We start from the raw sequence: 27,899 nt of genomic DNA on the forward strand, positions 1-27,899 counted from the left end.
CGAAGCGATGTGACAGAAATGCTCCTGGTCCCACAGAAGTAAAGCACAAGCTGCAATGCATTCCCCTGTGACCCACCAGAAACCGTGTTTTTTTTTTTTTTTTTTCTTTCATCTTCAGTCGCACTGCTACTATAATACACGGTGCGACTTTTCAGCTGCGGTGCGATGGTTTCAAATTATGCCGCTACCACAGCGTGACAATGTAAAAGGACCCTCAAGAGGAGTTGAATGCAGGGCCGGGGCTTCTGTGAGCAACTCTGCTTACAGCATAGCAGGAGGATGACAGCCGGGTGCTCACCAAAACTAGCCGGGTGGAGGAACCGGCTAAAAGAGCCTGGGGAGAACACTGCTCCCAGTAATGTTTAGACTTTTTTAGCTATGTGATATTCTTTATCTCCCCCCACCCCAGAGCTTCCGGGAGACAAGTTTGGCCAATTCACTAAGATTATGCTGGAGATAATAAGGCAAGAGAAAACTTACCTCCACACAGTGAGAGAGTTATCTTAACTCTTCTTTCCTCAAGTTACCTCCTCTGTAGTTTTCACACGCAGTTAATTAATGGCCTGTATTTAACTTAAGAATTCTGGAGTTATTTTAAAGACAGAAGAGTTAACTTTAGTTTTGCCTGAGGTAAAATGTATCCTGAATACTACATGCCTTATCACCATGGTGATAAAGGTAGCCATACACTGGTCGATTTGCCATCAGATTCAAACAACAGATAGATCCCTCTCTGATCGAATCTGATCAGAGAGGGATCGTATGGCCACCTTTACTGCAAACAGATTGTGAACCGATTTCAGCCTGAAACCGTTCACAATCTGTTGTGGTGGTGGTGCTGCTGCCGCCGCTCCCCCCCCCCCCCCCCCCAATACATTACCTGCTCCGCCGGCGTGACTGCCCCCGGTCACCGCTGCTCCGTCTCCGCTCTGGTCTCCAGGTCCGGCATGCTTTACTTCTTCCTGCCCGGCAGGAAGTTTAAAGAGTAGAGCGCCCTCTACTGTTTAAACTTCCTGCCGGGCTAGAAGAAGTGAAGCATGCCGGACTCGGAGACCAGACAAGCGCGGAGACGGAGCAGCGGTGACCGGGGCAGTCGCGCCGGCGGAGCAGGTAATGTATGCGGGCTCTATTGCGTCGGTCGTCGCGTACTCGAAGGCCGCTAGCGACGCGCTCCCTACCCGCGGACGATCAACGGTAATTTTCGGCACGGAGTGATCGACGGGATCGGACGAAATGGATCGAAATTCGGCGTGTTGTGGGTACGATGTGACAGCAGATTCGATCACAGTGATCGAATCTGCTGTCGATCTGGCGGAATTGGCCTAGTGTATGGCCAGATTAACTCTAGAAACGTTATTAAAGACAGGAGATAAGCTTAGTGAATTGAGGCCAAGGTTTATTTTCTGCTGGCTTCAGAACTCTCTGAAACAGACATTCCACAGAGATCATCTGGCAGAACTAAAGATGTCCCCACCTATAATACATTTCCGAATGTAAATCGGGGAGAGGAAAGATTTTACAATGGGCAAACACTGACTAAATCATTTATAAATGAATATTGTTAAGAAATAAGCAATTTTATATATTATTTTCACTACAGTTCCTGTTTAAATGCTGGCACTGAATAGGGACTGAATGAGATGATCAAAGGACTCTGCAGGAGCTCCATGTGTGACTTGTACCCTCACCTGTGATTGGCTGATCACTCTGTGCTGTCTTTGAAAGGTGCTTGCAGCGGGTGTTTGGCTGCACCCTGCGGTCTGCCATTTCCTCTCTTGACATAATTTGTGGTTGGCGGTTGTCAGATATGTGGCATATTTTTAGCCCGAGCTGTGATTGCCTCACCGCAGAGCAGCCGAACTAGCGTTCCTGGCAGATCTCTTCTCTCCGCACAATGCTAATCGTCACTTTGTCACGAACATCAGCCAGGATTATAGAGACTCTGTCAAGAAGCGTGATGAGGCTGTCGCGAGAGCAGCCATTGCCTGGTTCATGTGCTGTATGCTAGTTCCAGGGCAAAGGCTCAGCGATATCTACTTCCTCCATCCCTGCTTTATCAATCTCTCCATCCATCAATCAAAACACCACTAATCAAAAAATTCTAACCCTACAGCATGATGGTGGAAGTTACATTTTGGCACAAATCAGCAGCGCTAGTACTAATTCAACGGGAAATGGCTTGCATCATGTGATTAAATGTTTCCCGGAGGCATTAAATCGCAACGCGCGGGAACACTTCATCTACTGTGAATGTTGTCATAAGTCAATAGACTTTCACGTTACCTTGCGTATTGCACCCCATGCGCTGTGCGTCAACACGGATGGCATCGCACATAACTGTGAAAGGGCCCTTAGTCTTAAAGAGGAAATGTAACCAAAGATTGAACTTCATTCCATTCAGCAGCTGACCTGATACCCCTTTTCCCACCAGAAATCTTTACCTTTTCTCAAATGCATAATCAGTGGGGTCTGTATGGCTGATATGGTGGTGAAACCCCTCCCACAGTGTGATGTCATGGCCATGGTCCTGACAGTTTGCTGTCTGTGTACCTTGTTGCATTTTGGAAATTAACAGCTGTTTCCAACTGCCAAGCAAGCAGTATCTCCCTCTGTGCATGAAACTCTCAGTAACGAACATTCCGCACAGATCACCTGGCAGAACTAAAGATGTCACCGCCAGTGACACATTTCAGAATGTAAATCGGGGAGAGGAAAGATGTTACAATGGGAAAACACTGACTAAGGGCCCATTCACACTTAGAAGTGCAAAACACCTTGCTGGTGTTTTGCGGGAGTGATTTTTCCGCGATTTCATGCAGAAAAATCACTGGACAGTGCAGCGATTTCTCCGCGATCACGTTTACCGCTTCTATAGCACTGAAACACGATCGCCGGGAAATCGCCTGAAAATGGCATAGGCTACGTGTTTGCGGTTTGCGATTTTGGGCGATTCGCGCAAATCGCCCAAGTAAGAACGGGCCCATAGGGTTTTTTCAAAAGCAATTTTATTAATTGTTACTTTCACTACAGTACCTCTTTAAAGGAAACCAGAGACCATTTAATATAAAAGATTTTTACATACCTGAGGCTTCCTCCAGGCCCATCCTCACAGATCACTCCCACACCGCCGTCCTCAGTGTTCTGTACCGGGTCCCGCAACTTCAGCCAGTCTGACGCAAAAGAAGTGCGCTCTCTACGTATCTCTCCGGTAGCTGCCAGAGAGATACATAGAAGGTGCACTTCTTTTGCACAGACTGGCCGGGACTGGCTGAAGCTACGGTACCCAGGTGCTGAAGACGGAGGACAGCGGTGTGGGAGCGACTCGTGTGAATGGGGCTGGTGGAAGCCCAGGGTATGTGTAAATCTTTGATATGAACTCGTGGCTGGTACACTTTAATAACAGAAACAAACTTTGGGTACAAACTTTTTGTATCACTTAGGTGGCCACTAACGGTCCAATTTCTACCGAAAAATTGGTTGTAAATAATCTCCACTTGTGGACACAATCGATTATGAACGAGTGAAAAAAGTGTCGTCCGAATGAATTTTCGTCGAATTAAAATTTGGATTTTCTTGTTGGTTGTGATGGATAGGAAGCAAAGATTGGTTCGTTGATGGTGTAGTGAACGATGTATTACAATATTTCACTTCCGATCAGAATTTCTGATCGCTCGAAACGATTTTTCGCTAACAGTTGGACCGTTAGTGGCCACCTTTAAAGAACAAGCGACACCCATGCTAACCTAGAAATAAAAAGCACATATATAAGTAGATAAATAGTACTTCTACTTACATAACAGATGTATTGTGCTATCCACGTAATGATTCCTGTGAATTTTATAAAGGAAAAGCAGAAAATCCTATTCTAGGCAGTGGCCATCTTGCCAAGCTAATGCTGACATCATATCCTCCCCGACTCTTGTTCCCCCCTCCCTTCTCTTGCTCATTGTGTATTCATTAGCTGCCCTCCTCCCAGAGTCTTCAGACACTCCCACTGAGGTGTATACTAACAAATGCACTGTTTTTTTTTTTTAATTTACACATTCAATCACAAAGTCACCTCAGCCTTGCTTGTAAACACAAGTAATCAGAGGGTGTTTCTGATAAGCAGCTAGGCAGGGAAATCAATGGAAGAGGAGGAATATATTATAGATAAAAAGAACTCCCAGCATTCAACTCTTTGGCACTGTTTGACACTAGGGCAAGTTCTCCTAAAGTATGTGATAACTAGAAACCATAACTGCAGAAAAAGTTTTGCAAGTTTTGAATGCAGAATTAGCATCTTTATCACTTAATACACTCAGACCAGTTGCTGTTGAAATTTGATTTTTATGGTGATGATACCGCTTTAAAAATTAATTTAAAAAAACAAAACAAGAGGAAGTGGTCATACATAGTTCTCTATGCAGGAAGCTGAGAGAGCCTGTCACACTGTGCCTGAGGAGTATATTCTATATTAGAGAAATCTAAAACCATGAATGTTTCCCGAGTGTGACCATCATAACGTCTCTTCCGGCGCTCATTCTGGTAACAGCCGTGTGCCCTGAGATCCTCTTCTTGTCACGCTGATCTCTGGCTCTGCTACTTGAGAAACTAGGACATCCTAAATATGGCTATTTTCCCTCTAGTGCTTCCAGCAGCACAAAGAAAAGTTGTCTGCTGTTTCCGTGGCAACACAAATCTGTCTTCCGCCGCACGTCTCGTCCATGAGAGACATGCAAGGGGGGGGGGGGGACAAAGTTCGGCTGTGAGCACAACGACCATGGAAACGGCAGGAGGAAAAGTGCATCGCCCGCGGTGATCAATCAGATTCCAACTGCCATGTAAAGTACACCTTGAGGCTAGGGGCACACTAGGCAGAAAGGCTTGCATTGTGAAAACCGCTAGCATTTTTGTCGATAAGTCTGTGGGTTGCCTGTAAAAACACATATGTGCATTTTACAGTGTGCGTTTCACAACGCACAACTTGCTGCGTAATTTTCAAAAACGCATGTAATGTATTTCAATAGAGGTGCAGAGGACTTTTGATGCTTTTTTAAAAATGCAAAGGCACCAAAATCGCTAAACGCAATCACCAACGCATACAATAGCGCAGCAAAAATATGAAACTAGCGTGTTTACAGCGGTTCCAGTTTGGATCAGCTGATTTCGGCGTGGTGCTCTAAAAGCTGAGCGCCGAAACTGGGAGCCCCCTTGCAGCAATGCTATGCTGCACGGGGCACATAGCTGTAATTCGGGGCTCTGGCGGCTGCCAGACCCCAAATTACATCTCCCTCCGAGTTGTGACAACCTGGAGGGGGAATATTATTTAACGCCACCTCGGAGTTTAGCGGCAGCAGTGAGAGCCGTCATTCGGCTCTCACCGCGCCGAACTGACCGGCGCCGAATTGATATGCACCCTTCAAGTTTATTGTGGATCTTTGTTCTCCTCCTTAACTGCATTACACAATCGTCCCCCCGTGCAGTATAATTTACCGGTCGGTCTCCGCTGCTGGTTCCGGGCTCCGTCCACATACATCTGCTCCTCGTGGTTGCCGGTACATACGTGGGCGCGGTTGTGACGTGTCACCAGGTGCCTGTGTTGCACTGGCAGCCACATGTGATGCGTATATGTGGACGGAGACAGCGGTGGACACTGACAGGTAAAGTGTGCTGCACTTGGCACATTTTACGTTAGGGGGGACAGCGCCGGGGATTCCCTCATGTTTATTGTGCATCTGATCGAGCATGTCGGCCCTACATCTTGCAGCGAGTCCGATCAATACATGCAACCAATTTCAGCTCGAAATTGGTCACATTGTAGATCAAGCATGCACTTGGCGGCACCGATTTTCACCCAATCCAATTATAATAATCGAATCAGATGGTTGGTCAGCTACCAAGTTACCTGATGTATTTCCACCTTCAAGAGACACTGAAGTGGGAAAAAAAAATTATGATTTACAGCAGGGGTCTCCAAACTTTTTCGGTCAAGGGCGGGTCAACATACTTGAAAAACATTAGATTGAATCGAGGTGTTGATCCCCCCCCAATCATGCCCAGCAGTAGCCATTCAGTCATGCGGCGACTGAAGAACGTCTTTGTGCACCAGACAGTGAAGCGTACCCAGGTGACAACCTGCCCTCCAGTTTGACAGCGGAATTGGATTGGAAGTCAGCGAATGACTGCTTTCTGGCTTCTACAGTATGTGGATGGGTGGGGCCAGCACTGCTATTCTATATGCGGGCCGCTGATATTTAAGGGTGCAGTGGGCCACATCTATAAGTTATACATTTTGTGTTTGGGGGGCCAGTGAAGAAGCCTTGGGGGGGCCGTATTCTGCCCACAGGCCTTAGTTTGAGGACCACTGATTTACAGTAATGAATTGGTTGTGTAGTATGGATAATTACTAGAACATTAGTAGCAAAGAGAATATTCTCATATTTTTATTTTCAGTTACCGTATATCGGTTTTTTTTTTTCCATAACATTGCAGCATTCTCTAATATTTGCAGTTTACACACTACTGAGCATTCTAAATGATTTTACAGGGCAGGCCAGTGAACTATCGACCTGTCCTCTGGAGAGAAAAAGAAAATACAGTGACTGACAGTTGACATAACAAGCTTCAGAAGACAGAGCTCTCTGCGACTTTAGTTCCGGAGCTCAATAGCTCTTTTGCCTAGATAACTGGAGTTTCTTAACTCTTCCTGTACTGGAAACAATATGAGACTTATGTCTCTGCTGCTGCTGTTTTATTTCTTAGCTGTACTACACATACAAATGATTATATCATTTTTTTTTCGCTTCAGTGTCTCTTTAAAGGTGGTCACATATCACTCAATGTATGGCCAGATCAACCATTAGGGAGGGGCATCCCCGTAGGTGGTGGATGCGGCGTCACAAGGCTGATTTCTGAGAGCTTTCATGCTGAGGAATCGGCCTGCAGTGTATGGGCAGCTGACAGATCTCTCTCCGATCAAATTCAATCAGAGAGAGATCTGTCTCTCTTGGTCGATCTGCTGATACAATTTTCTGAACGATCGACTACGAAGGTTCTTCGTACGAACGATCGAAAATGATCGTATGGGGCCACTAACAGACAATCTCCTAACCAATCCGATCAGATTAATGAAATTTATCTGAATTTCAGTTCGATCCCCTCAATCTGATTGGATTGTTTGGAGATTTTCGTCCATTAGTGGTCCCAAACGATAATTTTTGATCATTTATACGAAGAATCGTTTGTAATCGATCGTTTGGCAAATTGTATAATTAGTGCCCACCTTAAAGGACCTCTGTCGCAAAAATCTTGAAATTTAAAATATATGTAAACATTACAATTAAGAAGTACATTTCTTCCAGAGTAAAATGAGCCATAAATTACTTTTCTCCTGTGTTACTGTCACTTTAAGTAGGTAGTAGAAATCTGACAGACAGGTGTTGGACTAGCCCATCTCCTCATAGCGGGTTCACAGGGATTTCTTCATTTTCAAAATGCAGTTGCTCCGTCCAACTGCTAAAAAAAAAAAAGTGTACGGTGAGCAGGGAGGCTGTCTTGCATCTTTATATAAATCTTTTTCAGGCAATGTCTTTATAAAGAATAAAGGCCATGCTGAGAATCCCCTATGGAGAGCTGGACTAGCCGAAAACCTGTCGGTGATGTCAGATTTCTACTACCTACTGTAAGTGACAGCAACATAGGAGAGAAGTCATTTATGGCTCATTTTACTCTGGAAGAAACATACTTCTTATTTTTTGCGACCGTTCCTCTTTAACTCTTTCAATCAGTATCTGGTTTTTTGATCAGGCTGAGATGGATGGTCTACTATTGAGCTGTTATTGCCCTGTGGTTGGCTGGCATTATACTGTGCGGCGTACAGCAGTATGTAGGAAGACCGCATCATGAATGGACCCTGATGTCATCATCATGTGACTACTGCAATGCTATAATGCCATTTATGAACGGTTTGTAGAGGTAATGACTTGTACTGCCCGTCCTCTGCATTTCTGTGGAGGATGTCGTACACACACACACACACACGCACACGCACACGCACACGCACACACACACACACACACACACACACACACACACACACACACACACACACACACACACACACACACACCGGCTGTATTCCTGCCCCCCTCCGCAGAGGACAGCGTGACTCATGGGAGGGATGCGTGTTCATTCATTGTCAGCCCTGCATGTGAATGAACCTCTGCAGTTCCATTCACTGTCTGCTCAGCCAGAGCTCCCCAACGTCACCATGGCTCCGCCCACCTCCCAGCTCATCGATGAATCGCTTGTATTCCTTACATAGCAGATGGCGTACGCTGAAGATGCCTGGATATTGGGGATCTTGTGTGCGGTTAAGGTGGCTAACCACGTATCACACAGGTTTTCCTCTTGTTATAAAAAGAAAAAGATTGGAAACTGAAAAAATCGCTTGGGTCAATAGGTGAAACTTGAGAAATTAGAATGTGTGCAAAAGTCCATTTGTTTCAGTAATTCAACTTAACTGGTTTCCAACCGCGTAATTCCCGATGGGCATGGCCGCGGCGGCAGCAATCGCCGCTAGGAGACTGTTAGATGGCAAAACTGCAGTCAATTTAGTCTGTACAGTGCTGCAATCTACGGCAGCGCTGTACTGGGGACAGCCGTGTGACATGGCTGTCCCCCTGGGTGGCAAGACAGCGATCCGCTGTCATAGGATGAAGCCTATGACAGCCGATCGCACTGATTGGCTGGTGGGGGGAGGGAGGGTGAAAAATAAATTAAAAAAAAATCAAATTTATTATCAAAATAAAGATATAAATAATTGTAAAAAATAAAAATAAACAATGAGGGAGCAATCACAGAGCACCAACAGAGAGCTCTGTTGGTGGGCAGAAAATGGGGGGGGGGGGGGGGAAGAATCACTTGCGTGCTGAGTTGTGCGGCCCTTAAAGCTGCAGTGGCCCAATTTGTGAAATATGGCCTGGTCTTTAGGGGGGTTTAAGCCCGTGGTCCTTAAGTGGTTAAAAAGCAAAACTAATAATGAAATAGACCCATTACATGCAAAGTGAGAAATTTCAAGCCTTTATTTTTTATAATGTAATGTTGAGGACTATGGCTTACAGCTTATGGGAACCTCAAAATCTCAAACTATTAGAATATTGTGAAAATGTTTAATATACCAGGCTCAGGGCTCAAACCCAGGGCTGTGGAGTCGGAGCAGTTTTGGGTACTTGGAGTCGGAGGTTTCATAAACTGAGGAGTCTGAGTCGATGATTTTTGTACCAAATCCACAACCCTGGTAAGAATTAGACCAAGGAGTCGGGAGTTGGAACCATTTTGGGTACCTGGTGTCTGTGGTTTCATAAACTGAGGAGTCGGATGAGTTTTTTTGTACCGACTCCACAGCCCGGCTCAAACCCAGTAGCAGCCTTTTCTAAGCACTAGTGATTTGTAAAGCTCTTGCTAATGCAATGCTATGGGGAACTTTTATAAAATCACATCGCTCAAGTGGGATCACACCCATAGCATGACATTAGCAAGAGATTTTCATATCACAAAGCGCCCCTAGTGGGTTCCAGGCCTTAATATGTCAAACTCTAATCAGCTAATTAACCCAAACCACCTGCGATGGGTTCCTAATACATATATTAGTTTCACCTTTTAAGTTGAATTACTGAAATACATGGACTTTTGCACGATATTCTAATTTTTCAAGTTTCACCTGTATAAATCAAGACATTTACAATCTCCCCTAACCATTCAATTTTCTGGAAAACTGACCAGACAAATTGACCACTTTTTTGTTTGTTTTTAATGTGCTCTTTAGGCTGGGTCCATACTACAGGGTTCAGTGCAGCGGATGGTGCATACATGGTCACCATCACCATCTATGGAATGGAACACCCATGGAGCAACTGTTCAGACATAGAGATGAGTAGGCAGAGTTCTGTGAGAAGAGGAACTGTACCTGCACATGTCGGTGGAGGGCGCCACACTCCGTCCTTCTGACACTTCCTCCTTCATAGCGGAGGTTCTGGCCGTAATGCAAGAAGTATCGGGAAGGTGGAGTACAAGAGTACAAGTAACTTGACCCTCTCTGCTGCAGCTCCCGCTTTGAATATGAGCTGTAGCAGTTTCTCATCTCGCTAAACTATGCTCACACATCCCTATCCAGACATTTCTCTTGCGTCAGACGTGTCACATATAGCATTGACATCACAGCATGTCCTACGTCTGTCTGGTGTCTATGATTCTTTACCTTAACAAACAAACTGCGCCTGCCCCAAACCAATCAGTTCAAATGTTCTAACAAGTCTCGATAAGAGTGTTCGCTATCAATAGGTTCAGCAAAGTTCATAGAAAGATGAATGACAGCGCTCCTCTCATGTGGCTCAATTCAATACCTGCAAAAAATTAAAACATGCTCCACATAGTGCATTACTGTATATATACATAAAATCTCGTTTCTCCCAGTGACAATGAGTGCAGCACACGTGATCAATCAGTGCTAAAACCACAAATCCAACTTCCCAGTATATTAGCCGCTCACCGGACTTCCAACTTTTTTGTCCGGTGAGCGGCTAATAGGAGGAGCGCTGTCATTCATCTTTCTATGGTGTCTATGATTATCATGCAGGCAGTGAGTTTGGATTCCGTCAATGCGATGGACAGAGCAGACACTGGACAGAAGCATAGGATCTGATGACATGTCCGTTGGGGTCATTTTCATTTAAAAGAAAAAATGGACTGTTATGAGTCGTAGCATGAACTGAGCTTTAATGTGCTGTAAACAACTGACAACAGTTTTTATACAGTACTGCAACTTGTAATAACAATCTGTACAGTACATTTTGTACTTTGTATCAGAGGCGCTCAGCGTTGATGATACTGGCAGATGCTGTTTACTCCTATCAGTTATTGCCTGATGAAGCGGGTTTGTACCCCACGAAACGCGTTGCACTTTATTTGGAGTATCCAATAAAATTTTTTGACTGAAAATCCACAGTCGTATGTTCTGCTTGGAGGAGGTAAGTCCACCACTACCTCCTATATTACCAAGATGGGTTTTTAAGTTCTTTTAGTGTTTTTTATCCTGTTGGCGCCTCTGTTATCCTATTATCTATGTAACTCAAGTGTTTGTAACCAGGGAAGTATCTGCATCCTGATCACTTGTCCTGCCATATCTGTTCTGGGGAAAGCTGCAGAGAGCGTTACTATCCCGATCTGTTGTATCTGTGTTCTGGGGAAAGGTGCAGAGGGTGTGACTATCCTTATCTGTTGTATCTGTGTTCTGGGGAAAGGTGCAGAGGGTGCGACTATCCCGATCTGTTGTATCTGTGTTCTGGGGAAAGGTGCAGAGGGTGCGACTATCCTGATCTGTTGTATCTGGGGAAAGTGCAGAGGCTGCGACTATCCTGATCTGTTGTATGTGTATTCTGGGGAAAGGTGCAGAGGGTGCGACTATCCTGATCTGTTGTATGTGTACTCTGGGGAGAGGTGCAGAGAGTGCGACTATCCTGATCTGTTGTATCTGTATTCTGGGGAGAGGTGCAGAGGATGTGACTATCCTGATCTGTTATATCTGTGTCCTGGGGAAAGGTGCAGAGGGTGTGACTATCCTGATCTGATGTATCTGTATTCTGGAGAAAGGTGCAGAGGGAGGCACTATCCTGATCTGTTGTATCTGTATTCTGGGAAAAGGTGCAGAGGGTGTGACTATCCTGATCTGTTGTATCTGTATTCTGGGAAAAGGTGCAGAGGGTGTGACTATCCTGATCTGTTGTATCTGTGTCCTGGGGAAAGGTGCAGAGGGTGTGACTATCCTGATCTGATGTATCTGTATTCTGGAGAAAGGTGCAGAGGGAGGCACTATCCTGATCTGTTGTATCTGTGCTCTGGGGAAAGGTGCAGAGGGAGGCACTATCCTGATCTGTTGTATCTGTATTCTGGGAAAAGGTGCAGAGTGTGCGACTATCCTGATCTGTTGTATCTGTGTCCTGGGGAAAGGTGCAGAGGGTGTGACTATCCTGATCTGATGTATCTGTATTCTGGAGAAAGGTGCAGAGGGAGGCACTATCCTGATCTGTTGTATCTGTGTCCTGGAGAAAGGTGCAGAGGGTGCGACTATCCTGATCTGTTGTATCTGTGTTCTGGGGAAAGGTGCAGAGGGTGAGACTATCCCAATCACACTAATGTTGACTTTTTTATTTTCTCTCTTCCAGCCAAACCATTTGCCCATAAAGTGAAACAACTGAGGCTACATAAAGAAGACTTTGAAATCCTAAAAGTGATAGGAAGAGGAGCATTCGGAGAGGTAAGATCCATCAATTCACAAGGCATTTAATATAAAAGTATCCCCAAATCATTATGTATCAGTTACTGCAGTTCATTTCCAAATCCGTTTTGCCCTCTCTCATAATCTTCCCTGGTTCCTAAAAACTGTTTTTTTTTTTCCACCCGTGAAAAGTTTGCCTGACCTTGCAAAAGGCGTTTCTGCAGCTCCTGCTGTGATTCGAATGCCTAGTACACACGTGGCCTCAATTCACGGAGCTTTATCAATCACTTTATCAAACGTTTGATAATTTACCTCATGGGTAAAATCTAATTTTGAATTCACTAAGGTGTTATAGATTTATTGATCATTTCATCGATAAAACATTCGATAAATCTATAACACCTTAGTGAATTCAAAATTAGATTTTACCCATGAGGTAAATTATCAAACGTTTGATAAAGTGTTTGATAAAGCTCCGTGAATTGAGGCCACAGTGAGATTTTTCTGGCAGATATCCTGCCAGATCAATTATTTCCAACATGTCCGATCTGATTTCCGATTGTTTTTCTGATTGATTTTCCATAGAAGTGATCAGAAAATTGATCGGAAATCAGATTGGACATGTTGGAAATAATCTGTCAGAAAATCTCATAGTGTGTACCCAGTGTAACATATGCAAGTTCTCACAGGCAGAGTCTATTGTTCACTTTGTTGACTCTATTGTTTTGTTTTCTTTTGATCTGTCAGATAAGCTGACAGTTTCTCTAATGCTTGGCATACACGGCTTGATTTTGCCGCTCGTTTCTCCCGCTCGATCGATTCCACAGGCGATAGCCTTCACTCGTTTTCCTTATCTTTTCTCGTTGTCCTCGATGCAGAATCGAGCGGCGAAACGATTGGGCGGGAGATCGGAGATATCGGAACTTATCTAGCGAGCCATCTAAATGGCCCAGAATCGAGCCGTGTATTCCCAGCATAATGCCTGGTACACACCATGCAATTTTCCATCACGTAGATGGGTCGACAAACAATTTCTGACAGATCCGATCGATTTTCTGATCACTTCTATGCAAATCGATCAGAAAAACGATCGGATCGAACCTGTCGGAAATGATCTATTCAACCCATCTATCTGACGGGAAATTGTATGGTGTGTATGAGACTTAAAGAGACACTGAAGCGAAAAAAAATATATGATATAATGAATTGGTTGTGTACTATGAATAATTACTAGAAGATTAGCAGCAAAGAAAATATTCTCATATTTTTATTTTCAGGTATATAGTGTTTTTTCTAACATTGCATCATTCTATAATATGTGCAGATTACACAACACTCAGCATTCAAAATGATTCTTTCAGAGTAGTGTGTGAACTAATGACCTCTCCGTTGGCAGAGAAAAAGTAGGCAGTTCACTTACAGTTGAGATAATAAAAGTCAGAAAACAGCCCTCTCCACGACTTTGAAAGTCGTAGAGCTTAATGGCTTTTTTGCATAGAGATAACAACTGGAGTTTCTTAACTCTTCCTGTACTGGAAACAATTACACTGATGTATCTGATCTTAATGTTTTATTTCTTAGCTGTACTACACATACAAATCATAATATCATCATTTTTTTTCGCTTCAGTGTCTCTTTAAAGCCTCATACACACGATACAATTTTCCATCAGATCGACTTGTGATCTGATTAAAAAATTGCATCATGTGTAGACTTTCAAATTGTTTCCGATCGATTTTGGGTTAAGTACCCAAAATGGATTGCAATCAGATCGGACCGGTCGGAAATGATCTAATACATCCGTCAATCTGACGGAAAATTGTACCGTGTGGACTATGCATTAAGGTGGCCATACATCTAGCGATTTGGCTTTATGATCAACCATTTTATTCGACCATTTTATAGAATTGAGAAAGTATCGAGTGTGTTCCAGTATGCCCAATCTGATACCATGTTCAATCGACCAGATTAGTTGATCCAGCAGGATGCAAGATATTGATCAATCGCAAAAGAATCGGCTACTCTTCGCATATCATTTGTTCGACTCTGAATCGATTTTTGCATTCAGAGCATAGAGACACAACATCGGTCAGATCGAATGTGAAGCTGAATCACATAGGATATCGCTTGTACTGTGTGGGCTACTAGTCAGTTGACTTTAGATCCACAATATTGAAGTCGATCGCTTAATAAAGTCGATTGCTTTGTCGATTGAATCAGAATCGCTAGATTTCTGGCTACCTTAAAGGGAACCTTAACTCAGTTTTACTTACCTGGGGCATGTACCAGCCCCCTGCAGCCATCCTGTGTCCTTAGTCACTCATGGCTCCTCTGGTCCCCCGCTGCCAGCTAGTTTCGTTTTTGCTGACTGGGAGTCGGCCAGCCGCCATGCGTAGGAAGCTATTGCAGACATTAACAAGTACATTTTTACGCGTTACGGGTGTAATGTGTATTTTACACATTACACCCGTAACATGTAAAAATGTACTTGTTGATGTCTGCAATAGCTTCTTGCACCAGCAGGGATGCGTAAAAAAGTACGCATGCCCGCCGGCCGACTAGTCGACAAAAATGAAACTAGCTGGCAGCGGGGGACCAGAGGAGCCATGAGTGACTGCGAGGGCACAGGATGGCTGCAGGGGGCTGGTACATGCCCCAGGTAAGTAAAACTCATTTTTTTTTTACAGTTAAGGTTCCCTGTGATGTTCGGAACACACAACCTGTCCGATCTGTTTCTGATTGATAAAGGGATCGATTTTGAAGAGTTATCGGGGAAAAAAAAATTGGACAGGAAATTGCATCGTGGGGGTTCCCAGCATAAAACAGGCTTTAGTCATGATGCAGACTAAAGACAGTCTGAGCACCATTCAGACATTGTGCAGGACAAACAAAAATGAATTAGAATAAATGTAAAGTACAACTGAAGCGAGAAGCATATGGAGGCTGCCATATTTATTTCCTACTAAACCGTAACAGTTGCGCGGCGTCCTGTTGATCTCTTTGACTGCAGTAGTGTCTTGATCACACACCTAAAACAAGCAAATGCGAAAATGCAGTCAGACTTCAGTCAGAAACCTCTTATCTACATGCTTGTTCAGGGGCAACGGCTATGGGCAAGAGGCAGAGGATCAACAGCAGGACTGCCAGGCAACTGGAATTGTTTAAAAGGAAATAAATATGGCAGCCTCCTTAGCCCTCTCACTTCAGGTTCCCTTTAAAACGAGCTGTTCCTTGCAAGTTGCTGCTTATGGCAGCGTACAAGCGTAAAAGGCATCCCTGGTGTCCCTTTACCTCTTCTAGTCCCTCTGACTCTCTATTATGTTTACATGTTTAAAGCTAAAGGGTTACGGGGAAACCTCTGAATGTGTCCTGCTGTTCCATCTCATGGGTTTTTTTTTATGTCTCGGTACCAATGGGGTGAATAGTTATACAGTGTGGCTCCTTTGCATTTCCACTTTACGGAATGGCTGTTAGTTACTGCTTATTATAATCAGTTAACATGTACATACTGGTGGTAGCAGAGATCAGCACACACTACAGGTAGTTTACTATCAGTATAGGCACAGAGTAACAACTTGTACTGTACATACTGGAGGTAGCAGAGATCAACACACACTGCATCTAGTTTACTATCATACAGGCAAAGAGTAATGGCTTATACTGTACACACTGGAAGTAGCACAAATCAGGACACACTGCAGCTAGATTACTTTAAGTATAGGGGCAGAGTACCGGCTTAAACTGCAAAAACTGAAGGTAGCAGATATCAGAACATTATTCAGCAAGCTTACTGTCCTTATAGGCACTAAGCAACACCTATACTGTACTTACTGAAGGCAACAGGGATCAGCACACACTGCAGCTAGTGTACTATCAGTATAGGCACAGAGTGACCGCTTATACTGTACATGGGGTGACATGTTTGTAAAGGTGCTAAAATAAATAATGCAAGTATACTGCATAACCACTAAGGGCCCATTCACACTAGAAATCGCTAAATGCAATCACAAACACGGAGTGATTTTTCTGGAGTTATCCAGCATTTTTTCCTAGAGATTTTCCAGCGATTTCCCCCCCCCCCCCCCAACTGTATAGAAAGCGCTTTTTCAGCGATTAGCATTTTGCGATTTCTAGTTCAATAAACTGTGTCTGTCTTCCATAAACAGGAAATGACATCTGCACAGGAAAAAGAGGTGTTTTGTGGGTACACTGCAAGGTTTGATGGGTAAAATCGCTGGAAAAACTGGCCAACGCTTTCTGAGCGATTTAACAGTGCTCCTATACTTGACATTGAAACGCCAATCGCTCAGAAGCGCTCAGAAAATACTGCAGGCAAAGCGTTTGCATTTCAGCAAATCGTTTAGATGAGAACACTTCCATATACTTTTCGTTGTACAAGCGTTTTTCAGCGATGCTGAAATCGCTTGTAAAGCGCACAAGTGTGAATGGGCCCTAAGGGTTTTGTTCATCGAGTGCATCAGAGACCCGCATATCATCACCCTCCCTATCTTTCGGACCAGTTCCCTTTACTGGCTGCTGTGCAGCATCATGGTTGGTGTGCGCCATGTAAATAGCTGCGTTGGTTGTTCAGCCTCAGCGTCACGCTCAGCCGTGGCTAGACTCCGCCCCCTCCAGGCACTGGTGATTTCCCACATTCCTCTGGCTGAGGCCGCAGTCTGCAGAGGAGCAGAGTCCTCCAGACGTGTGATGATGGAGGGAACACCATGGTGTCATTAGATGAACTATATTTGTTACACTCGGCCTTTGTCTCCCGCAGATCTGGTTGCTGGTATCTCAGGCTCATTAGGATTTGACTGCTCAGAGCGCGGATGCTGGTGGATGCGCGTCCTGCCCTCGGGATTAACCCTTCACCCACCGCACGGATCACACCAGGATAACCAATAATATGTGAGCTGCTTGCAGCACTCAGGCCTAAATTCCACCACAATCGCTAGATGTATTGGCCCCTTTACTGTAGGAGGGGCCTAAAGCTCTGATCATTCATCATCGTAGAGTCAGATCCCTCCTTTATAGTTGACAGTCAGGACACTGGAAGTGAGGGGGGTAAGGTGGCTGCCATATTTATTTCCTTTTGAACAATACCAGTTGCCTGGCAGCCCTGCTGATCTTTAATGCATCAGTAGTGTCTGAAACAAGCATGCAGCTTATCTTGTCAGATTTGTCATAGACTGATCTGCATGCTTGTTCAGGGGCTATGGCTTAAAGTATTAGAGGTAGGGGATCAGCAGGACAGCCAGGCAATGTGCATTATTTAAAAGGAAATAAACGTCGGCCTCCATATTTCTCTCACCTCAGGTTCCCTTTAAATTCCTTAAAGGTAGCCACACACGATACTATAAAATGATTCCGAATTTACGGCAATTTGATAAATATGATCAGATCTGCCGAAAAGATCGAAAGCTTTTTTTTTCAGTCGACTGAAAAATCCGATCGGATTTCCCGTTTTCTTCCAATTTTTTTTTTTTATTGATCTGGAATGCTTTAAATTTTTCTAACGATTGTATGGTGTGTGTTAGATTGTCAATGTATTAATATACACACCCTAGCAATTTCTCTGTTTCCAATCATTTTTATCATAATTGGGGAGAAATTGAACGTGTGTGGTACATTGGTCAGATTTTTGAAATTTTCAGTCAGAAAAAAATTGATTGCAATTCTCGAATTGAACAGATATTTAAAACATTGTATTGTGTGTGGCCACCTTTAGCTTCATATGTTTGCAGACCCAGGTAAAACCTTGATACCTTGTCCCCAAATGACCAATAGCTTCTAGTTGCATCTGGTGCCCAGATCACCGCTTGGGCGTCTGATTAACGGTGGGGGGGGGGGTAACACTGGATAGCCCAGAGGCTTCCCGGATCCAACTACAGCCCACTGTTCCAGCACCCCCCCCCCCCCCAATTTATTTACAAATACTATTTGGTAAAAAAGTTACTTTTGGGCGTGGTCCTGGCTGTCTTGAATGGCGTGAGTAAGGTGTGTGCATGCGCACCAAAACAAAGTACTCCTGTCCAGGCTTCCAGGAAGTGGTTGAGAAGAGAGATAAGATTATTAATAAATCCTGCAGCATCTACTTCCTGCTTTCTTGGAAGCAGACATAGGGTTAACATCCTGTTTACAAATTTGCAGCTCTGCCCAGGTAGCCAGGTGACACATCTGAGAGATCAAATTACAGCGGTGATTATTCATGGATGAGAGGGAATCAGACAGGCTAAACTCTTAAATGCCTACAGGGAGCATTTCTCTGTATTTCTTCTGTCCTGTGCAAGAGTTCAGGTCCACTTTAAGATGTGGATAGGCTTTAAAGAGAACCTGTACTGAGTAAAAATATTTAAAATAAATACATGAGGTAACTTCAAATGAACATTACAGAGTTACCTTGCCATCAGTTCCTCTCAGAAACTCACCATTTTCTTCTGACAATAATTCCATCCAGTTCTGACAATATTTTGTCAGATCTGAAATATATCAGTTGCTGTCAGTAAAATATCAGTTGCTGTCAGTTATAGCTGAGAGGAAAACGGATGTACCAGGTAATGGCCATGTTTCCCTATGGCTCAAGTGGGCGATGTTACAGTTTAACTGTGTGCTGACCAGAAAGCTGTTATGGGTAATGGCTATTTTCAAAATGGAGGACGGAAAATTCCCTTGATCATAGTGAACAAACAGGATGCGGGACAGGAGAAAGACACTGAGGAGTAGACTACATGGAAGGTAAGTATGACTTGTGTAGGCTTATTTTGACTTTTATTTTCAGTACAGGTTTTCTTTAAGTTCGGGACGGGCGCATGTGAGCAAGTTATTTTGGATGCTGCCCAATTTAATTTCATTATATTAGCTGAAGTACTCCAGTAGTCTGTGGAAGCAAATTCCACATCTGCACATAGCTAAGCAAAAATAAAATGGGAAGTGGGCGTCTGAAATAATTCTCCCAGAATAAAATTAGTTTTTATGACTTAGACTGTTCCAGGATCCTTAATAGCCATTGCTATAAATACATATGCGGGAACGGACCGCAAGAAGAATGTCAATGGGATTTAATTAAACGGAGTTATAGAGCAACCCTTCCAGGACAGATGCAGACATGATCACGCAGTGGTGAGAGCCATGATTCCAGACTGGCTTACTATAGGTGGATATACATCTAGCTGTGATGGGCAGATTCGACCAAGAGACATCGCTATTCCTGATCTAATCTGATTAGAGAGGGATCTGGTGGCTGCCCATACACAGCAGGCAGATTCTCGATCAATTTCAGCATGAAATCTCTGGGAAATCAGCAGATTCTGCCAACTCGCTGCTGGTTCCCCCAGAGTATAAATCAACCCCCCCCCCCCCCCCGTGTGTTTATACATTACCTGTCCTGTGTCGCTCTTCACGTTGTGTCTATTCATCTTGGGAATCTCGCTTCTCTGTTAGCTCTATAAACTCCGCTGGTGTATCTGGTCTGTGATGTCACGCTCTATGTACTGTACACCGGCGGCGTGTATAGCGCTAATCGAGCATCAGAATTCCAAAGATGAGTGGTCACCATGTGGAGGGCGACACAGGACCGGTAATAGATAAATGCACACATGGGGGCACATTAATACACTGGGGAGGGCAGCGTCGGCGGTTTCTTTGCGTTTGTCCCAATATCGCTTGCTGTTGCCGCCCCACAACTAACCGCCCATGAAGAATGGGCTAAGATACCCGTAGATCGCTGCAAGACACTTGTGTCAAGCTATGCTTCACGTTTAAAAGCTGTTATAACTGGAAAAGGTTGTTGTACTAAGAATGAATGTCAATTGGGGGTTGAATAAAACTAGTAATGATGTGAGCACAGAAAAGACATTTGTGGTTATTTCATTATAAATGTTAAGTTATATTTGTCTGACTTACAAGTGCCTCTTTGATTTAATTGTAAACAAGATGACTGAAATGATCAAAGTCGATGTCAAACTGGCCAAAACACTCAATTTCAGTGGGGGTTGAATAATTTTGAACACAACTGTAGAAAATTCATTTCTCCGAGATTAAAATAAGCTGCAAATGACTTCTCCTATGCTGCTGTCACTTACAGTAGGTAATAGAAATCTGACAAAACTGTCAGGTTTTGGAGTAGTCCATTTCTGCTGTTCTCAGAAAATGAATGGCTGTTATGAGGCTCATTGGGTGGAAGTGATCATGTGTAGAGGGGGATCCCTCCTGGTCATCCATAGCATTGTTTAATGAGATTTCCATCTCACGAACTTGTTATAAATTGTATGCAAGTTGGAGTTGGGTCAATAATTCATTGGCCCAGTTCTAAGTTGCATACAATTTGCATGCAAGCAAGATATATATGCATCTCTTTAACCATCCCTAGCCGTTAGCTCTGCTGAGAGATGACCAGTGGCATACTACCATCTGTGAGCACATTTTCAGTACAGTATCCCTGTATACAGTATGTAAGGTATGTGTGTCTGCAATGTTTTGCCCTGCCAGCAGGGGGCAGCACTGGGATGCTTGTAGCTTTTGTCACTCAGCGTTTGTCCATGTTTCCCGCAGGTCGCAGTGGTGAAGCTGAAGCATACGGATAAGGTGTTTGCCATGAAGATCCTGAACAAATGGGAGATGCTGAAGAGAGCCGAGGTGAGAGTCTGATGCAGAGTAAACTTTTTGTGACAATACAAAACGTTTTCTGCCTGCTGTAGCAAGGGATGATTGTGTAATGCTGATCATTCCAAAGTGATGACAAACTATGCAGCTTGAAAATGGAGCATTCAAGTGCATCCCTCACATTTGATTGGTCCATTCCCAAGCTGCATAAAGTTGTGTAATATTTGCATCGACTAATTTTGATTGTGCTGACCACCACTTGGTTGTGGTTATCCCAGCTGGTGATTTAAAGGACAACTGAAGCGAGGGATATGGAGGCTGCCTAATTTATTTCTTTTTCAGCAATAACAGTTGCCTGGCAGCCCTGCTGATCCTCTACCTCTAATACTGTTAGCCATAGCCCCTGAACAAGCATGCAGCAGATCAGGGGTTTCTGACATTTTTGTCAAATCTAGCAAGATTAGCTGCATGCTTGTTTCTGGTGGGATTCAGACACTACTGCAGCCAATTAGATCAGCAGGGCTGCCAGACAACTTGCATTGTTTAAAAGGAAATAAATATGGCAGCGTCCATATTCTGCTCACTTCAGTTGTCCTTGAGGGCCCGTTTCCACTACTGCGAATCTTCATGCTATTTCTACATGCAGATTCGCATAACCCATTATATATAAATGAGCTTGTTTCCACTTGTCTGGAATTCTGTGCGGTTTGTTGTGCGGAAAAAGCTGCACAAAAGAAGCATCAGAATTCGCTCGCCGCACGCACGCAATTTATCGTTAATGTAATTAATAGGAAGATCGCAAGCGTTTTAGTCTTGCGGTTTTCCATGCGTTTGCATTTCCGTTTAAAAACCCACGTCAATGCATGTCGGAGAGGGAGGATGACGTCCCATCCAGACTGTGACAACCTAAAGACATACATGAAGTCAGAGTTCCGCCTTAACATCATGGCCTCTGTGGCTTTTCCTGTACATCAGACAGCCACCTCAGCCTACTGCTCCTTCAGCGAAGTCCATCACACATCGTCCGGAGAGCCGTGGCAATTATGCGGACAATCGACATCCATTCTTCATTCAGCAAGTGAATATTGCGATGGTCCCAGGAAATGCAGGCCTTTGTCTGGGCCTGGAATTCACAGACTTTCTATTTCTGGCAGAGAGAAGAGCAGTCCTGTTAGTTTAAATGCCCACCAGTTTCCTCTATACTACATGACACATGCGGCATGGGCGGCTGAGGAAGGAGGAATTAAGTAGCAGAAGGGATATTGCATACCAGAGAAGTGCGGAATTCAGTAAAAGACGTGTAGAAAGGAATCAGCGGATCCGATAGGAATTAGATTGTGAGCTCCTCTGAGGTCAGTCAGTGACACTGTGTACTCTGTAACGTGCTGCAGAAGATGCCAGTACTATATAAATACATAATAATAATAATAATATGGTAGGACATTATGACTATGGTAGGATTAGACTCTGAGCTTCTCTGAGGACAGTCAGTGACATGACTATGTACTCTGTAAAGTGCTGCAGAAGAGGTCAGTGCTTTATAAATACATAATAATAATATGGTAGAATATTATGACTATGGTAAGCATTAAGGAGCGTACACACGCACTACGGAAGCCGACTGGTCCGTCAGACCCTCCCGCTGGACGGACTTTCAGCCGACAGTAGTGCGTGTGTACGCATTGTCGGCAGACTGATAAGGCTTTTCCTGAATGATCCGCTGAGTGGATCGTTCAGGAACAGCATTATCAGTCAGCTGACAGTGCATACACACGCACTACTGTCGGCTGAAAGTCCGCCCATCGGGAGGGTCTGACGGACCTGTCGTTGGCTTCGTAGTGCGGGTGTACGAACCTTTAGACTCCAAACTCCTCTGAGGACAGTTAGTGACATGACTTTGTACTTATTAAAGTGCTACAAAAAAACCCTCCACATGTTAAACCACCTTGCATGAATTTGTACAGGTCTGTAATGTTTCTTATGAAGTGTGATTGCAGTGACAGGTCCTCTTCAGCACAGACTTTGCTGTCACAGCAGGTCAGGAAGGTGACATTAGGAGACATTGTGTTGCTGCCTTGTTGGTTAACCTGTGTGGGCTGCCCTGCATGCTGGGTTGTGGAGCAGTAATCAGCACTGATATGCTTCAGCATGCTTACAAGTGATTGACATTTCAGGTTTAATTTCTCCCAGCAGAATACCAGAATAACTTTCACATTGGCGCTGCTGCCGCTGTGGAAACTATTTTAATGATCTGTGGCCAAGTTATTCAGATGCAGAATAGCACAGATCGCATTTCCTATGAGGAGCCGGGGGGGATGTTATTGTATGTGATGGAGAGTGGGCTGCTGTGTGCTCGTCTCTGCAGACCCTCAGAGTATGTTACACACATTGTGCAGCAGAGGAATTACACTGCATGTTGTGCCACATAGGAGGCGGCTGTATGGCTGGAAAGAGGACAATACTGGCCTTTGTGTGCAGCAGGTGAAGTGATGTCACTGGCCTCCGATGACTGGATGGGTTGCATTTTCTGTGATGTCATTGGTCTATAGTGACTGGATTGGCTGCATACTCAGTGTTGCCACTGGTCTCTATAGAATGGACAGGCTGCCTGCTCAGTGATGTCACTGGTCTCTAGTGAATGGAGAGGTTGCATGCTCTGTGATGTCACTGGTCTCTAGTGAATGGATAGGTTGCATGCTCAGTGAATGTCACTGGTGCCCTGCGCCCATCCTGCAGCAGCATCGCCTGCCCCGGTTCCCCTGTGTCCATGCCGCCGCTGCAGCAGCTCTGGCTTTCCCGGGCCCCCTATGCCCATAGCGCAGCAGCATTTCCTGTGCCGGGTTACCTGTGCCCATGCCGCAGCAGCATTGTCTGCGCCGGGTTCCCTGTGCCATTTCCACAGCAGCATTGCCTGTGCTGGGTCCCCTGTGCCATTTCCGCAGCAGCATTGCCTGTACCGGGTTCCCTGTGCCCATGCTGCAACAGCATTGCCTGTGCCGGGTTCCCTGTGCCCATGCTGCTACAGCATTGCCTGTGCCGGGTTCCCTGTGCCCATGCTGCAGCAGCATTGCCTGTGCCGGGTCTCCTGTGCCATTGCCGCAGCAGCATTACCTGCGCCGGGGTCCCTTTGCCCATGCTGCAGCAGCATTACCTGCGCCGGGTTCCCTGTGCCCATGGTGCAGAGGCATTGCCAGTGCCGGGTCTTCTGTGCCCATGCTGCAGCAGTATTGCCTGCACCGGGTTCTCTGTGCCATTGCCGCAGCAGTATTGTCTGCGCCGGGTTCTCTGTGCCATTGCCGCAGCAGTATTGTCTTCGCTGGGTTCTCTGTGCCATTGCCGCAGCAGTATTGTCTGCGCCGGGTTCTCTGTGCCATTGCAGCAGCATTGCCTGTGCCGGGTCTCCTGTGCCATTGCCGCAGCAGTATTGCCTGCGCCGGGTTCCCTGTGCCATTGCTGCAGCAGCATTGCCTGTGCCGGGTTCCCTGTGCCATTGCTGCAGCAGCATTGCCTGTGTTTCAGGAGAATCATCTGTAGACAGTCACTTTTGTCATTCAGCTGTTTAGGGTGTGGATGCTGAAGGTCAGGCCGCAGTAGTGTAACACAATACAGGAAGACAGACTTTCCACAATACACCCCGGGGGCTTGTGGCAACTGGAAAAATACTCCTGCGATCCCTTTGTAGCGTGGCCGGCTGCAGAAAGCGTGGAGCTGGCTCCTGGGAAGAGAGGAAAAACGTTATCATGGCTATTTATAGACTTCCAAAGGAAGGCCGCTCACCCTCAGATTCGCTGAACGCAGACATTTTTTGAATTTTTATTTTTTTTGCCTTCTGTAACTGTTTGGTCACCGGAGTTGAAAGCGGGGTAACGTCGCTGGCTGCCCCCATGTCTCCACTCCTCCGCCACTCTGTTTTCTGCTTCCCATGTAGTTTGCGACCGCAGTCTGGGGTCATAAAAGGGCAAATATTTTCCACTTTGCAGAGATCTGAAAGATTTCCAGGAGATATCAACGTTTTTGGAGGGGATCAAACTGTTCCCAGATTTTACTTTTGGGAGAAGTATTGATGTAATTGCTAGGTCCAGGGGCGAGCATTCCTTTCAGTGTTTTCTGTATTGGGTTTCTTAATATTTTTTTTACAGTATTGTCGCTGTTTAAAGCAACAATGTCTTCCGTGGCAGTGTACACATATTTTATAAACTATTAAGGTTAAAGGGCAACTTAATGAGAAAGTCAGAGAAATTAAAAAAAAAAAAAAAAAATCTACTTGGGTTTTCCTCCAGCCCCTTGCAGCCATTATGTGCCCTCACCGCAGCTCCGATCCCAGCTGGTGGCCTGGAGTCCCCTCCGGTGCAGATGCCAACCTCTCAAGATTGGCATCTACTGGGCCTCCCTGAGAGCCGCTCGTGGTCGTGCTGGCGTCATCTGGCGTGTACTGCACAGCCGCAGTAGTTCAGTGCCTGCACAGAACACTCCAGATGACGTCAGAGTGGCCACGAGCAGCTCTCAGGCAGGCCCAGTAGATGCCGACCTCAAGGCATCTGCACTGGAGCCACCGTCATAGATTAACATGACTTCTGGGCTGATGCAAATCGCTGCAAGTCACCGAAGAACCAGCACGGTAACGTAGTTCATGACCAGCATCAGATCGAAGGACTTCCGGCGTGCCGCACCGCGATGCATGTAATGTGGTTTACCACTATATGTTTGCACTGGAAGGCGGTAGCAGTGCGGCAGTTTGATGCACTGCACCGCCCCAGTATGAAAGGGCCCTTAATAATGAAATCTAACGGTCAACCTAACACAAATATTGTTAGAGAACACGAGGTGGTAAAATAATATTTAAATAAAAACATACTACCTGATTCGGGGGACTAGCTGGGTCAGGTAGCATACATTAGCGCTGCTCCCTGCCCCTCCTCCTCTCTGAAATCAAGTAAAAAGAAAAAAAAAATGTCCGCCCCTAGGGTTACACCATTTCGAGTCCGGCTCTGTGAGCTTCATCACAGATCAGAGGGCGGGGAGGCGGGGTAGAGGCAGTGTAGGGCCAATGACAGCTGGGGAAGGGGCATTCTCAGAGGAGGGCGTTTTGCAGAAGTTCCTCTCCTGCAAGGGACGCCCCTTCCCTCTGTTAGCTGCTGACAAGCTGCTTGTCTGAGTTTTCGGGGGATGACTGTGTGGGAGTGGTTATAGAGCAGCGCATAGGAGACACAGAAGCATGTCATGGAGCAGGGAATAGGCCTCTGTGTCTGCACCGCCTCGGGTACACTAGGCCCTGTTTCTGTTGTGCAAATTCCAGAAAGCAACACTTGCAAAATCTCCATAGAAATGACAGCCCATTAAAAATCATTGGGCTGTTTCCACCTAATATGGGAAAGTATTTTTTTTTTCTCCAGTAAAAAGTGGATGTCTGTAGCACTTTTTCATACGATGCATACATTCCTCCATAGAGGAGCAGAATACCAACACACACCCACCGCTCACCAAAAATCACATTGAGACGAAAGTGCCATGTTTTGTGCTGGCACTTCCGTTTGCAAATGGGCTCAAGTGGGGATGGGATGGGGCCTTCGGTGGATAACAACACATAACAGATACCTTAGTGTCAATATTTATGGAAGAAAAAGACGAGCCAGAACATGGAAGCCATGTGTGAAAAAGTGTTTGCAACTCATTCAATAGCTGGTAGGTCCACCTTTAGTAACAAGTTAAGGTAATAGTTTTGTGTATGACTTCATTAATCTTTTACATGGGGTAGTCTTGGTCTAATTTTCTCTACGACATTGCTTCAGTTCATTGAGGTTTGTGTCCTTTCGTTTATATACAGTTATGTAGCTGTTGCTCAGATACAAGCAAGCCCGAAATCTCATCCCTCCACTGTGTTTCACAGTTGGTATGGGGTGTTTGGTTGCCATCAAATGTGGCACAGTCTAATATGGCAAAACTTTTAATGCGTATGGTTTGGGCTTTCCCGGTTGATTAAGAAATTGAAATTATTACCCAAATGGTTTCTGATAGTTTTGACCAGCCCTAAAGGAAGCACGTGTATAATCTTGCAATCAATGAGCTTTTTCCTTACTGATGATAAAACAAAAAGAACAAATCTGATTGGTTGCTGAGGAGACACTACTGCTTTGAAAATAGTAAGATATGAATGGGCTCTGCGTTTTTGTTGTTCTGGTGCGTTGGGTTAATTAAGCAGTCCTTCGTCTGGCCGTAGACCTGCTGGGGGGGGGAGGAATCGGTAATGGATGAGGTCCGGGAAAACTTTCCCTTCACCTAACCTGATTCTTTCCCCTGGAAAAATATTTGATAAACAGAGCGCGCCATGGCAGCAAACGGACTGCGCCAAGTCTATTTCCAGAGCCTATTAAAATAGATTCCTTCCTGAAGGGACAATATCGCGCTGATCATGTCCTTTCATGGCTCTCCTCCCACCCGGCTCTGCCGAAATGTGTTTATTCACCATATTTAACCGCTTGTCCGCCTACTGCCCATCTGCACTCGCTGACACCGCCTCTTATTCAGGATTTAAAGGCCACACTACAAACTTTTTTAGGCTTTTCACAGTGCATTGTCTTATTTGAACCACACATAAAAAGTTTAAGTGCATTGCATTTTTTGCAAGTTAATAAAAGTAACGCAGTAAAGTACCTTTTGCCAGAACTCAGATTCTTATTTCCCCGCAGCAAAAACCAGCTGCGGCTCCCCCCCTTAACAAGTTTGAAACCATGTAGTGATGGTCATTGAGGTGCTAAGAATTCCTATTTGATGTTAGTTTTATGCAGTTTGGAAATGAGCCAATCAAAAGCAACAGCTGATGTGTTTGATTGGTATTATTATTATTATTTATTGTATTTATAAAGTGCCAACATATTACACAGTGCTGGCCAATACATAGGGATACACATGTACAATGTGAACACAATGTAAACAATAGGTGACAGACAGAGAGGCAGCAAACTGTTACACAACATAGCACAAAGTTATCCATGCAAGCAGTATAAGATACATGATCATTCGATTTTACAGAGACCCAGCAATC

The 27,899-nt window shown here is 44.9% G+C and overlaps 1 protein-coding gene across 8 annotated transcripts in view; it reads left to right on the forward strand.

Annotated features, from left to right (window-relative positions):
- Positions 1-27,899, forward strand: part of CDC42BPA (CDC42 binding protein kinase alpha) — a 275,310-nt gene that overhangs the window by 87,696 nt on the left and 159,715 nt on the right. For all 8 annotated transcript variants that reach the window (XM_068232799.1, XM_068232801.1, XM_068232798.1 and 5 more), the window contains exons 2-3: positions 12,204-12,295; positions 20,807-20,890. In XM_068232799.1, coding sequence (XP_068088900.1) covers positions 12,204-12,295; positions 20,807-20,890 — 176 coding nt within the window. The remainder of the gene's footprint in view (positions 1-12,203; positions 12,296-20,806; positions 20,891-27,899) is intronic.

This window comes from Hyperolius riggenbachi, chromosome 4 (genome assembly GCF_040937935.1).
Source record: "Hyperolius riggenbachi isolate aHypRig1 chromosome 4, aHypRig1.pri, whole genome shotgun sequence".
In the NCBI taxonomy this organism is placed as follows: domain Eukaryota; kingdom Metazoa; phylum Chordata; class Amphibia; order Anura; family Hyperoliidae; genus Hyperolius; species Hyperolius riggenbachi.